Source organism: Callithrix jacchus, chromosome 5, assembly GCF_049354715.1.
Source record: "Callithrix jacchus isolate 240 chromosome 5, calJac240_pri, whole genome shotgun sequence".
NCBI lineage: Eukaryota > Metazoa > Chordata > Mammalia > Primates > Cebidae > Callithrix > Callithrix jacchus.
The window spans coordinates 20,634,594-20,648,616 of NC_133506.1; the positions used below are offsets into that span (position 1 = coordinate 20,634,594).

A 14,023-nucleotide genomic window follows, 5' to 3' on the forward strand; every position below is an offset into this window, starting at 1 on the left:
CTCACTCCAGCCTAGGCAACAGAGTGAGACTCTGTCTTTAAAAAAAGAAAAAAGGGGGAAAAAAAAAGAAAATCTTGCCTTTTCCCCCCCTCCTTCTGATCTTCTAATCTTCAATCTGCTCTTCCTTTCTAGAGTCAGAGACAGATCACAGATATATCTTACATTATGCATTTGATGTGTTACTGAAAAATTATGTGTGAATTCAAATTTGGCAAATTGAATCATATTTTAAAAGACTATTTAAAGAAAGTCCATGGTAAATAATCTGTTTGAAAAAGTAAGCATTCTTCTCAAAGAGGGAGGACCCAAACACGCATTTCTTAATTTTTATTTGTATACTGGGCACTTACCCTGTACAAGGCTATGTGCCAGGCACTCAGGAAACACAAATATACCCACAGCCCTCCTTTCCTCAAGAGTTTATTTATTTTCAAAAAATAAAAATAATTTTTTATTTTGAAAACAAATAAAATAAATAATTTTGTTTTTAGAAAACAAATTATTTATTTTCAAGAAAAGCTTTTACTATAATTTATCAGTTCTAAAATATACTTTTTTCACATTTTTAAACTTCTGGATTCAAGAGGTGTGTTATAATTGATGGCATCCTCCCATGTTATCCTCCAGGCTGCCACTGCCTCTAGATGCAAGCTGTTCGCATTTGTTGACCCTTCAGTTATGTGCCATGCTGGAACTACATGTGTTGGTTAAACTGTTGTTTAAGATGTGTTCAGAAGAATTACAGTATGACATAGAATTCAAATTAAAAATGACTGCACACATAGAAAGGCATGGAAATGGCAAAGAGGCATAACTATGTTATCAGTGAAGCAAATGCTTCTCACTGGTGGAACACCCCTAATTCTATATTTTCCTGTAAAGCAACCACCATGCATTAAGTGATGAGAAGTCAGTGTGTTATACTTTGACAGTCTTTTGTTTCCTTGGTGATAAAAAAATAATGTTGTATCTGATAAAAGATGATGACTTAGGTTCAACGAAATACAGTGAGTATTGAGCAGCTACTCTGGGACAAGAAATGCACTGAGCCTTCTATATGTCAACTTACTCACCACTCACAGTAATGGTAGAGATTATTCCGGTTTTACAAATAACCCCTTGCCCAGGCTCCATAGCTAGTGGATCTGCAAGAGTCTGGACAGGAACCCATGTGTCTGCTCTACTCTATCACTAGCTAGGCAAATTCCTATGATGCCAGAACATTAGTCAGAGTTTGAAAGGTCAACTCCCGCTACCCCACCCCTGTCCCCCAGCCCTTACTCATTTCTCCCCACCCAGTGATGAGAACAAGATGCTAGAGTTTATCCCTCAGGCTAAGGACCAAATCAACCATCTGGCCTTGGGAGAACCCTATCCTAACCATAACTAACTACTTTTTCTCCACCTTTCAATTATCACCTTCTAAGATGTATAAACCTAAAATGCAGGCCAGGTCTCTGGTTTTTCTGCGGCAGCCTGAGGCACAAGTCTTCTTTATTTTGGCCAGACAGTTGCAAAATTTAGTGCTCTGCCTTTCTTCTGACTTGATCCCCCAACTCTGCCATGTGCTTCCATTGTCAACTTCATAGCAACAGGCCCATAAGAAACAAGAGTGAAGCAATCGCACAAAGTCCAATGGACAGATTTACTCTATCATCCCCAGGTTCTGTGGGCTGATGGTAGGTAGTCTTGTAGCTTGAAAAGAGCATAACATGACAAACTGGCTATCTAAGTTAAAAAGCTACACTGATGTCATGAACTGGAAAGCTAAAGGTATCTTTAGTCATATGAAACTGTCTCCAACCGATGCAGGAAAGGCAAAGAAGGACATATGCAAAAGGAATAGAGAAATATCTCAATTTTACAACTTTACCTACCCATTCCTTGCATTCTACTCACTAGAATCAAATCCATGAAGTATGTTCTTATTCCAACTTGCACACCACCAATTTTAAACTAATTGTAGGGGAGTGGTGAACAATTTCTTTGGGCCTGGAAATCTCTTTTTCAAATTGACACAAGCAAGCAGGCTCTCAAGATCTCAGTTTAAAATAGAATCCAATTCTTCTAACAACTAGATATGAAAGTAATGTCTAAACAACAAACTATCTCACTGAACATCATACTGACCAAATCAAAACTGTTATAATACATGATTCCAACTGAGATTTCTTTGGGAAAATCAAATTGAAACCATAAATTAGTCTTTCGAATACTACCATTTTCTATAGACACAGGGCCATACTAAATGAGGTTCACAGCCTAATTTGTAAACATTATGCATCTAAGTTTTCATGTGACACCAATATTAAACTAAAATTAAAGATTAACTCATATTATTAGATTACGCTCATCTCTTCAAAAATTAATGATAAAAAGCAATTTTTGATAGTTTTATTAGTATGGATTCAATTAACATTGACTCATGTTTAGGTTTCTCCATAGGACAATAGCTCACAACCATATTTTTCCATGGACGCAAGAAATGGAGCTAGGTCAGGAGGCTGCTAAGATAGGAAAGCATGGGAATATGAGTCTGAAAGAACAGTCAGGAGAGAAGAAAGAGACCACAAATATGAGACTGGTGCCAAGATTTCAAGTCTGAGCAAAGGAAAGGAGAGTAAGAGCAATAAAAGAGACAGGGTACACAGGAGAAAGGTGGCACAGGGTGGGGATGAAGAATAAAATGTTCTGTTGAACCTGATGAGTCTAATATGCATACACAGCACTCAGGGACATGTTCACCAGGAAGTCAGAAAGGACACACATGCGCCTCAAAAGTCCAAGGTAGATATAGACATGGAAGCCAATCCCGAGAGAGAACATGAGATCACCAGGAGTCATAAGAAATCAGCAGGAGAAAGCACATCAGGGAGATGAAGAGAATTCACCACAGGCCCAATCCTGAGGCTGTTGGCAATGGGAGGACAAAGGAATGAGAATTTGTGAAGAAGGCCAAGATGGAATGGGTCAGAGAGGCAGACAAACCAAGAGAATTGCAGGATCTGTGCTACATGCAAAAAGAAAAGTCACCTGCATCAGAGAGCGCAGAAAGCAGGACAAGAGGGCTACTGGACTGAGTGCTTTGTTAATGTGGTGGGTCAGAAACCAATGTGGTAAGAAATTAGAGAGAGAAAGGTAGGAAAGGAAGCCATTTTTGTCCACTCTCCTGATAAAGCCTGAGGCTTTTAGAGAGAAAGGGATAGAACTATAACTTGAGGAATAACATGAAAAAGGAATGAATCAATATTATTTTGTCAACCAGAGGTATCACCACATAATGAGAAAAGGCTTCATGTACATCTGGCAAAGGCAGGATTAAAGTCAGGAAATAGACAATAACCATTCTGCCTATGAAAACTCTCCATGTCCACCATTCTCCATCCCCTGCACACACACACACACACACACACACACACACACACGCACACACAGAGTACTAAATGATAATGCCTTTATAATAAAGACATAAAAAGAGGACCTGTATTACACTGAAAGCAGAGTTCGAGAACTGAATGTCATAAACTATATATTTGATAATGCACCTTATAAGTTTTCTGTCAACATTTAACTCAAGAGATTATCTGTTAATTTTCAAAATGGCCTGCTACTTTTATGTCTTTTGTGACCTAAGTTTGGCACCATCATGGATCATTAGAAAAAATTTGTACCTATAAAAATATAATTAACCATAGTTAATTCCAGAGGTGTACTGAAAATGTTAGTGGGCCTGGCACAGTGGCTTATGCCTATAATCCCAGCACTTTGAGAGGCCAAGGAGGGTGGATCACTTGAGGCCGGGAGTTCAAGAACAACCTGGCCAACATGGCAAAACCCTGTCTTTAGTAAAAATATAAAAAATTAGCTAGGTGTGGTGGCACACGCATGTAATCCCAGCTACTCGGAAGGCTGAAGCATGAGAATCACTTGAACCTGGGAGGCAGAAGTTGCAGTGAGCCGAGATCGCACCACTGCTCCAGCCTGGGGACAAAGTGAGACTCTGACAAAAAAAAAAAAGAAAGAAAGAAAAAGAAAAAGGAAATGTTAGCAAAGCATTTACACTGTGATACTAAACAACCCTTAAAACCTCCCAAATACTGAAGATCTTTCCCACATCCATGCTTTTGTGTATACACCATCATATCACATGCTCTATGTTTACCTACAAATACTGCTTTTTATCATTAAATGGTTGAAAAAGCTGAGGTTATGAAAAATGGTTATGAAAGCAGCAAATACCTGAGGTACTCACAGCTGTGGAGTAGGGATTGTGAGCTCCAGTATTTTCAGCCCAGCAGCCACATCCATAAAGAGCAGCCTGGGGAAAAAGGAAAAAAGATACAATATTTCAGAAATATCATATGTAATTATTAATTCTCAACAGAAATCATATTCATATAATAAAGCCTGGTTTAATAATGATTGTAAGGTGGCTAGTTAACCCCATTTTACAGAGGTGGAAAGTGGAGCCTAAAGATGTTACGTAACTTGTTCAAAGTAAGGGGAATGCAATGTGGGGAGGTGGGATTAGAAGAGAGGTTTACGTCAATCAAAGGTCCACACTTAATCAGTAAACTCAACCGCCTATTTGTGTGGGGGTGGGGTGAAGTTTAGGGGAATAAGCAAAATAGAATAATTCCTTTCTCATGTCCAAATTGTAAATTCTAATTATTACAGTAAGCTAAAGAAGCAAATAAGTCCTAATTCCAATTACCATTTCTTTTCTTTTTTTTGGAGACAGTCTTGCTCTGTCACCAGGCTGGAGTGCAGTGGCATGTTCAGCTCACTGCAACCTCCACCTCCCAGATTCAAGTGATTCTACTGCCTCAGCCTCCCCAGGTAGCTGGGATTACAGGTGTCAGCCATCATGCTCAGCTAATTTTTGTTTTGTTGTTTTTTGAGACAGGGTCTCACTCTGTTACCCACACTGGAGTACAGTAGCGAGATCTCAGGTAACTGCAACCTCCACCTCCTGGGTTCAAACGATTTTCCTACCTCAGCAATCTGAGTAGCTGGGATTATAGGCTTGCACCACCAGGCCCAGCTAACTTTTGTATTTTCAGTAGAGATGGGATTTTGCCATGTTGACCAGCCTGGTCTTGAACTCCTGATGACCTCAAGTGATCTACCCACCCTGGCCTCCCAGACTGCTGGGATTACAGGCATGAGCCACTGCACCTGGCCTAATTTTTGTATTTTTAGTAGAGACGGCATGAGCCAAAGTGCTGGGATTACAGAAAATATTGAGAAAGTCATGAGGACTATAATGCATGAAAGGTGACTGTGCCGGCTTTCCGCTCACCCTCTCTATTTCTCTACAGGGTTTCATCATGTTGGCCAGGCTGGTGTCAAACTGACCTGACCTCAAGTGATCTGCCCGCCTCGGCCTCCCAAAATTACAGGCGTGAGCCACCGCACCTGGCCTCAAATTGCCATTCACATATCTATAGCAGGGTAATATGCTAAAATTTTTAAATAGTTAATTGTACATTTAAAATACATTAAAAGTATCTAGTTTCAGCACACTTAAAAAATAATTAGCCTTTGATATAATTTGTTTTTGTATTTTGTTTCATTTGGACCTGTGAAAAAAGAATTGTTCTTTAATTTTCATCTGAAACTTACATAATTTCAGGTTTATACATCTCCTCTATCCAAGCAATATAATCCAGTTAAGCAACTGCATTTTCCAATAGCCCTTTGACTCCTTTCTTCCACATTCTTTCCTGATTTTCTAACTCCAGAAGCTGTGTATTCATAAACTAGCCAAGTGAGGTAAATCAACACATTACTTTTACAGAAGTATTTCTTTTGTTAGGACAGTTCTATGTGCAGGGGCACAATGGCTTCATGACTGTTAGATGTAATATCCTGCTAACACAGTCCAGAACTATCCTTGTTCCGTTTTTGTTATTTGGCTAACTAAAACAAACAGAAAACAGTGACAAAGTCATGGGGACTATAATGCACCGAGGGTGACTCTGCTGGCTTTTCTCTCACCTTCTCTACTAGGGTGTCCGCATCTGATATGCCGAGCTTGATTTTCTTATTGCAAACTTGACAAATGCACAGGACTTTATAATGTAGAAAAATACCACGACCAGACAAAGGCATTTACAATGAGTTCAAAGCATTATACACATGTTGAGTAATCGTTCCCTACACAGCCCCTTGTACACTAGACAGAGTAGCACAAAACTAATTATTCTTCCCTTCCCCTTTTTCCTAGTCTAGGAATGTAAGCAGCTTAGAGGAGATCAAGCAACATCACTTAGTGGTGTATAGTGATACCCTCCATGAATTAGATCTCTCTGCTTCAAATAGTTGCTCACCATCATGAACGAAGTAATTGTGACAGTGACTCTTCTTCATATGTGACAAAGTACACAAAGCATACCAAGACATACTCCATCTACAAGATGCCACCCAAATACTGAGTTTAAATGAACCCTTGCAACTACTCCATGAGAATATCCATTTGTTCACTTCACAAATATTTATGAAGCTCACATTATGAAGTAATGTGCCAAAGTTGGTTTATCCTCAGAAAGCTTCCTAGATCAAATGGAATGTTAAATTTCATTCTCAGTATAAAACTAAAGATTGGAGATGGGGGACGGAGGGGCAAAGTGAAGAAGATGTGCAAGTGAGCTGGGGACAGGCAAATTTTTACATAAATTAGACCATCTTCATTTCTAGATTTTTTTAAGTGGTATCATGTGTTGGTGACCACGTTATTTTATAAAATGGCTGAAATGCTTGATTAGAGGAGGGATGTAAAGGGCCAAAGGTCATTATACATGGAATAGAGGAAATTAAAAATGTAACTCCGAAATCATTTCTCCAACTAAAAAGCAAGCAATATAATCAAGTAGAATTTGTTCCAAACAGTGATATTTACAGAGAGAAAATGGAGACCAGCACACATTTATTAAATACCTACTAAATGCCCAGGCCAGTGCCCAGCCTGCTGAAAGTAGCAAAACTAGGATCACTAATTGTAAAGATGAGAAACAAACCAATTACTATGAGATAGGTTTTCTTAAAAAGAATCTTAAAAGGGTATTTGTTTGATGATTTATACTAGATGTTAAAAAATAATGATATCCATTTTTTCTAAAAAAAAAAAAAAAGGAAAAAAAAAACGTTCCTACTGGTTAAAAAACTGTGAGCTAAAAATTCCATGCTTTACGCTGAAAGGTTAGTTTAAAAAACCCATAATTACTTACCTGCCCAACTCTCCCTGGATGTTTCAAGGCCAAGCCCCCACTGGAGACAGCAGCAGCAACATTCCCTTCATGGTCCACAACCACAGCGCCCACTGTGTCCAAAGTGCCTGAGTCATTTTCCTGCAGAGCAAAAGTGGCACAAGTATTCACTAGGCATGGCGTGGGACAATCTGATATGACTACATAGCACTTTTCTGTATAACCATGACAAGACAAAATCTAAACTAATCTTTAAGTGGAACATTGAGAAATCTGCTAAAATTATCTATTATCAAGTTGCCATTTAAATTCTATTTAAATCCAATTGTACTTTACACCAAAAATTCCGAACAAAAGGTGTCCTGCTGCTTTTCTCTAATAATAAGGTTACAGTATCTTTTTAATGGAGGAATATCACGATTTAATATAAATTTCAGTATACAACAGCGTCTCTTCATTCTCAAGAATTACGTTCATGTTTGAGAATGTGTAGAGGAAAAGATCTGTGGCATAAATGAGCCAATAAATACCCTTGTTAGTATATCTTTAAGTATTCTATACAAGCATCTCATAGAAATACAATCCACACGATAAATGAATAAAATGGCATTTACAGTCTTGAAGTATACCACACTGTCATTTTTCTCTCACAATTCCTTGTTTGTGAGGAACATTTTGGCAAGCTCCCCTCTCTCCTATATCAGTAATATACTTGCAATTGTATGGCAGAAAAGTGTTCTTAGAAAGAATCTTTGTGGTTTGATGTTTTGTCCCAGGTTCCACATGTTTAAAGCACTTAGTGACATTTAGTGATTGTGATCAGCTGTCTCCTACCTCCAAAGTTTCTGGGTCACCTATGCAAGAGAGACAAACACTACACTACTGGATAGAAATAATGATGAAGTGAGGCAAGAAAAAAAAAAATCAAGGGAAAAAAGTCGTATATATTAAAAAGAAGCGTCCTGCTCACACTACTGAGCAGGACTTGGTTGGTACTGAGGGATCCCTAAGAAGCAAAATGGCACACTAAGGCCATCACCAGAAAAGACAACGAGTTCCTAGGGTCATCTCTGAAGCTGAGCAACACTGAAGAGTTTCTAAATATTGGAAGCAGAATTCAAACAAGAGATTTTTCCCTAAAGCAAACTGGAAAATTCAGAAGTAGAGCGTGCCACAACAAAATTTTACATTAAGTCTATTAGGAAAAGGTATTTACATCTAGAATTTATATTTCTTTTTCTAAATTCGAACTTCCCTTAAGTATATTGATACCCTATGACGGTACTTACTTTGATAGGAAATGTTTAACTGCCTGAAATGAATGCTATATTACTAATCCCTCTTTTAACCACAGCTGGAGAAAGTCTGTCTAGCCATGGAGCCACATGGTCATATATCAGAATGCCATAGTTCTGCTCAAGGCAGGTACCCTTCAAGAATACTTCCTAGCCTGACCATAAACTCCTTGAGAAAAGGTTTGATCCACTCCATATCATACTGAATGTAACAGACACTCAGGACATACTTATTTTTTAATTAGGATACAGGATGTCTGTATCCTTGGTGTTACAAAACATGCCCAACAGTGAATAACATGCCATGCCACTCCAATGTCAGGGCCAGTATTGTACCACCATTTCGCAAGCTTTGACTTCCTGCAAATCCAGATGCTGTCGCTATCTTAGGGAACACTTAGCAATAACCAGACTTGTTCATTCAGGTTGGACAAAGCAAAGTTTATCTTCTCTGATAGGTAAGATTAAGAACAGCAGTACAGAAATGTATTAAAGACGTTTTACTCCAGAAAAGATGGGTAATCTTAAAGAGAAATATACTTTTAAGGAGAATATTTGTTTTAAAATTCTAATGAATAGTTTCTAAATCTGTATATCCTTGCAATCTTGGGTACAAAAGTGTTAGTTCCCCAGATGCCAAGTTTGATGTCTTCTTTAGGAAGGCTTCTCAAATTTTAATGTGCACACAGATCATCAGGAGAACTTGTTTAAATGCAAATTCTGATGGAACAATCTGGAAACTATCCAAGGCTGTACATCTAACAAACTTCCACATTATGCTGATGATCTAACAGCATCCCACCCCAGGGGATCATTATCCACCAAATATCTGCTCCATTCATTCTGAAGTAAACTACTTATAGGCACACATCTGCTGAAGGAGAAACTTAAAACTACCTACAGCAAACATTATACCAGTATAAAAGATTTAAGTTCTATCTTGCTCAACTGTCAACTGACAGCGTATCACCACTATTATACTACATGGATTTGGTATGTATATTTTTAAATACTGATCTTTCACTTCAAAAAACAAACAAATCTTATACAAATAAATGAACTGTAAAGTAACTTTCCTCAACAATAACAAAAAAGTCAAGAAAGAGTATTCTTTTAAGATTATTTTTTGAAATACTGAGTTTTTATTGAGAGACATATGCCAGTACATTTTGCCCTTACTCTTTGTTATAAAATTCGGGAAATTTTTACATACTTTGTTCCCTAGCCCAAGTAAGGCATAATGTAAAGTGATTGTCTTCGTCAGGCCTACCAGATAAGGATAATTGCTTCTGGTAAATAATCAAATTGTGACTTTCATCCTATTCTACCATCTAACCTTTGAGGGAAAGTTATGTCTCTTTTTTACATTTTAGTTATTTTAATTAATAAAGATTATATATATTTATGGTATGTAGCATGACATTTTGATATAGGCATAAATTGTAGAATGGCAAAAATCAAGCTAATTAGTGTATACATTACCTCACATAATCATTTATTTCTGGTGAGAATGCTTACAATCTACTCTCTTAAGAGTATTTTTCATTAGCTCTTTTTTATAAACTGCAAGTACTGCTGATACTACTCAAGCATTCTGTAAAATAGAATTTTATAGAGGTGACACACAATGATATGCATTCTCTGTAAAGCAATTTTCCTAACATTTCAACCAGGATATTGTGAATCATGAGAACTCTTATGCCTAACCAAACTCCTGTAGAAAAACACAAAAACTGATGTCAGTATAACTGGACTATACATAGATGGATTTACTGTTTCTTGGTTTTCAAAAATGAAAAATCATGAAAAAAATAGAGAAACCTGTTCCAAATTAAGTTAAATGTTCCTAAGAGCCTGTAACACCTGAAAAAAATCAGGATTACTTCATAAATATTCAAGAATTAGTTCACAGACTTCACATACTGCAAAGCACATTTAAGGATGATGAAGTAATAGTTAAGCATTTTTATGAAGTGCAGATAAATTAGGTGAAAGATAAACATCGGTATTTTGGCCATAATAATTTCATAGAGCTCATTTGTACAGGAATGAAATCTTAGAAAGGTTAAAAAGCATACAATGAATGTTACTATACAGAGCTACTATTACACTTTTACACTCTATAAATACTTGAAAATATGTGCACTACATGCATACATATATACCCATTGTCCTTGACTAAAACATGCTATTTGTGTTACTTTTCTGATAAAAATATAACTAAAAAGCAACTGTATAAAACCATAGTCCTCTTCAAAATAAGCATGTATATAAAGTTAGCATAGAGGTTACATGTGTTAAAGAAAACACTGAAATAAAAATTCTTGAAGTAAGCAATAAATTAGTAACCCCAGTTTACTCTGCTCCAAATTAGAGATGGTTATCATATAGTTATTATAAGAATTAAGTAACACGTGTAAACTACTTTAAAAGGAATAAAGCCTTAATACAAAGTTAAGACACTTCCCACCAGAAAATTAAACCTCTTATCTGTACTCTTTGAAATCTGCTAAGAGACATCATCTATCAGTCTTTTATCTCGTCAACTTGGTCTTTTTTACCCAGAATTACTCAAATATCAAGTAACTAAAATAAAACAATAAATCTTAAATGTATAAATGCATTCTAAAATAGGTATATTATGGGATTATCTGAATATAATGATAAACACAGAAATACATTCTTTGAAAACATACCAAGCCCTCCTAGCATACTTTTGTTAGGTTTGAGAGCAGCATTATAACTGGCGTGAGCTTCCACTTGAGAAATACAGATGACTTTTGCCCCCATGACAGTACAACAATGTCATCATAAAGCTTTCACATCTCTGAGTATCGTAAACATGGAGAGACTGGATCTGGCTACAGGACATCTAGACCTAGCTCTATATCCCTGACAATCAGCCCTCCAACAGCTGGGCCACAGTGGGCTACATTTTATCAACTATGTGTAAACAAAGTATCATTAAGCTAGGCCGGGTGCCATGGCTCATGCCTGTAATCCCAGCATTTTGCGAGGCCAAGGTAGATGGATCTCCTGAGGTCAGGAGTTCAAGACCAGCCTGGCCAAAATGGTGAAACCCTGTCTCTACTACAAATACCAAAAGAAATTAACCAGGCATGGAGTGCACACATGTAGTCCCAGCTACTCAGAGGCTGAGGTGGGAGAATCACTTCAGCCCAGAAGGTGGAGGTTGCAATGAGCCGAGATCACGCCACTGCACTCACTGACACAGTGAGACTCTTGTCTCAAAATAATAATAATAATAATTTAGCTAGATTTATCTACTCTCACCTATGTGGACTGCATGAAACCAGCAAAAAAATCTGAACATATGAGCATTCAATGATATTATGTTTCCTTTTCAGAAAATCATCTTCTGATGCCTAATACTATTAATGATGCCTCTTCTAAACTACAATCAAGATGTCTATTCTTAAGTAATTTTTTATTTTCTTTAACAGGTATGAGTTTAATGACTTTGCAACACTATACAAATTGGTACCAACCATATTTATAGAGCAAGAGGAAAAAATTATATACTACATAAAAATCTAAACAGAGTAGTGAACATAGCAGACTCTGTCTCTACAAAAAAACTAAAAATTAGCCAGTCACAGTGGCACACACCTGTAGTCCAAGCTACTCAGGAGACTGAGGCTGGAAAATCCCCTGTGCCCAGGAGTACAAGGCTACAGTGAGCTATGATTGCACCACTGCACTCCAGCCGGGGCAAAAGAGTAAGACACTGTCTCTAAACAAATAAAAAATAAACAATAAAATTTTATATTATTTATTTCCTAAATCACTCTACAAAAATTAACAGAAACAGTTTCAGGTTAAAATAAAAATAAAAGTGTCTGAACCATGCTTTAAGGGGATTTAACATATCTGGGTTAGAGGAATTAAATTCATACTATAAAAAGATTACTTAAAAATTCCAAACCTTCAAAGATAGCAAAGGACAATGTTTTCTAACTGGCGGAATTCCTGTACAGTGTTCTGGGAATTGCAACATTAAAGGTGGAAAAGGCAATGGTTTTCACCTTGGCTTTTAAGATAATATTTTTTTAAATAAATGTTAAGTTTTTCTCTTTAAAATGGAACAGTTTGGAGGGCCTCAGAGTGCACGTTGAATGAGCGTGTATAAGTGATGGTAGAGGTAAGATTCACGGCTTACACGGCTTACATAGCTAAACAGTAAATACCACCACAAAAGTAGTTTTATCCAGCTTTAAATCATTTCTATTCTCACTCATATGCAGTTTAATTAATATCTTTAAACTTATACCCATAGTGAACCACTCATTAAAGACTGAGAAACTAGTATCTACTGAAGTTAAAATAAAAATAAAATTACAGCGAGTTCCTTAAGATGACAATAACTAGATCGTTAAACTGCATTCATCCTATCAAAATACTTACAGAACACATCTCAAGGACTTCAAATATTTGTTTAAATATTTAATGATAAATATGTCCAATTTGGCTTATTTGTCTGAAATGAACAATGACAGTTTTATAATTCTACATCAAAATTGATAAATTCTACATTAAACATAAACCTACCTATGACCCATCAACAAAATTCTTAAGTATTTGCCAAATCAAAATGTATACCATAAAAAGACTTGTTGGCCGGGCACAGTGGTTCACACCTATAATCCCAGCACTTTGGGAGGCTGAGGCAGGTGGATCACAAGGTCAAGAGATCGAGACCATCCTGGTCAATAAGGTGAAACCCCATCTCTACTAAAAATACAAAAAGTTAGCTGGGCATGGTGGCGCACACCTGTAGTCCCAGCTACTTGGGAGGCTGAGGCAGGAGAATTGCTTGAACCCAGGAGGCAGAGGTTGTGGTGAGCCGAGATCGCGCCACTGCACTCCAGTCTGGGTAACAAGAGCAAAACTCCATCTCAAAAAAATGAGACTTGTCAAACGTGTTCATAGCACCTTTATGTGCAATAGCCAAAATCTGGGAAAAATCCAAACCTCTATCAACAGGAGAATGGGTAAACAAATTATGATATTGTCAATACTGGAGGACCACTGAGCAATAAAAAGGGGCCCATGCTATATGCAACAATATGAATAATCTTTCAGACATATACTGAGCAAAAGCTGGACATAATAGAACACATAGTATAGACTCCATTTTAATGAACAAGCAAAACCATGGTGAAAAAGAATCAGAAAAGTGTTATTGAGGGGGCAATAACAATGAAGGGGCAGGAGGAAACTCTCTGGAGTCATGGAAATATTCTATATCTTGATAGGAGTATTGGTTACATGATTAGATACAAATGTCAAAATTCACCAAATTATACACTCAAGATGCATGCATCTTACTGTATGTAAATTTTACCTGTAAAAAAAGGCAAAAAAAAAAAATCAATAGCAATGTATTATCTTTAAAAAAACAAATATTCAAAACATCAGATCATGAACAAATTTTTCAACTTTTTCCTATTGGTATAAGGCATATTTAATACACATTTCGTTGTAACTATAAGAAAAAGG

The 14,023-nt window shown here is 36.9% G+C and overlaps 1 protein-coding gene across 21 annotated transcripts in view; it reads right to left on the minus strand.

Moving 5' to 3' along the window:
* TASP1 (taspase 1) overlaps positions 1 to 14,023 on the minus strand; it is a 248,642-nt gene that overhangs the window by 135,455 nt on the left and 99,164 nt on the right. For 17 of the 21 annotated variants that reach the window (XM_035298384.3, XM_035298380.3, XM_078371369.1 and 14 more), the window contains 2 exons: positions 7,230 to 7,349; positions 4,240 to 4,318 (listed from right to left, as the gene is read on the minus strand). In XM_035298384.3, coding sequence (XP_035154275.1) covers positions 4,240 to 4,318; positions 7,230 to 7,349 — 199 coding nt within the window. The remainder of the gene's footprint in view (positions 1 to 4,239; positions 4,319 to 7,229; positions 7,350 to 14,023) is intronic. The other 4 variants (XR_013535126.1, XR_013535125.1, XM_078371367.1 and 1 more) reach the window with 1 other exon arrangement.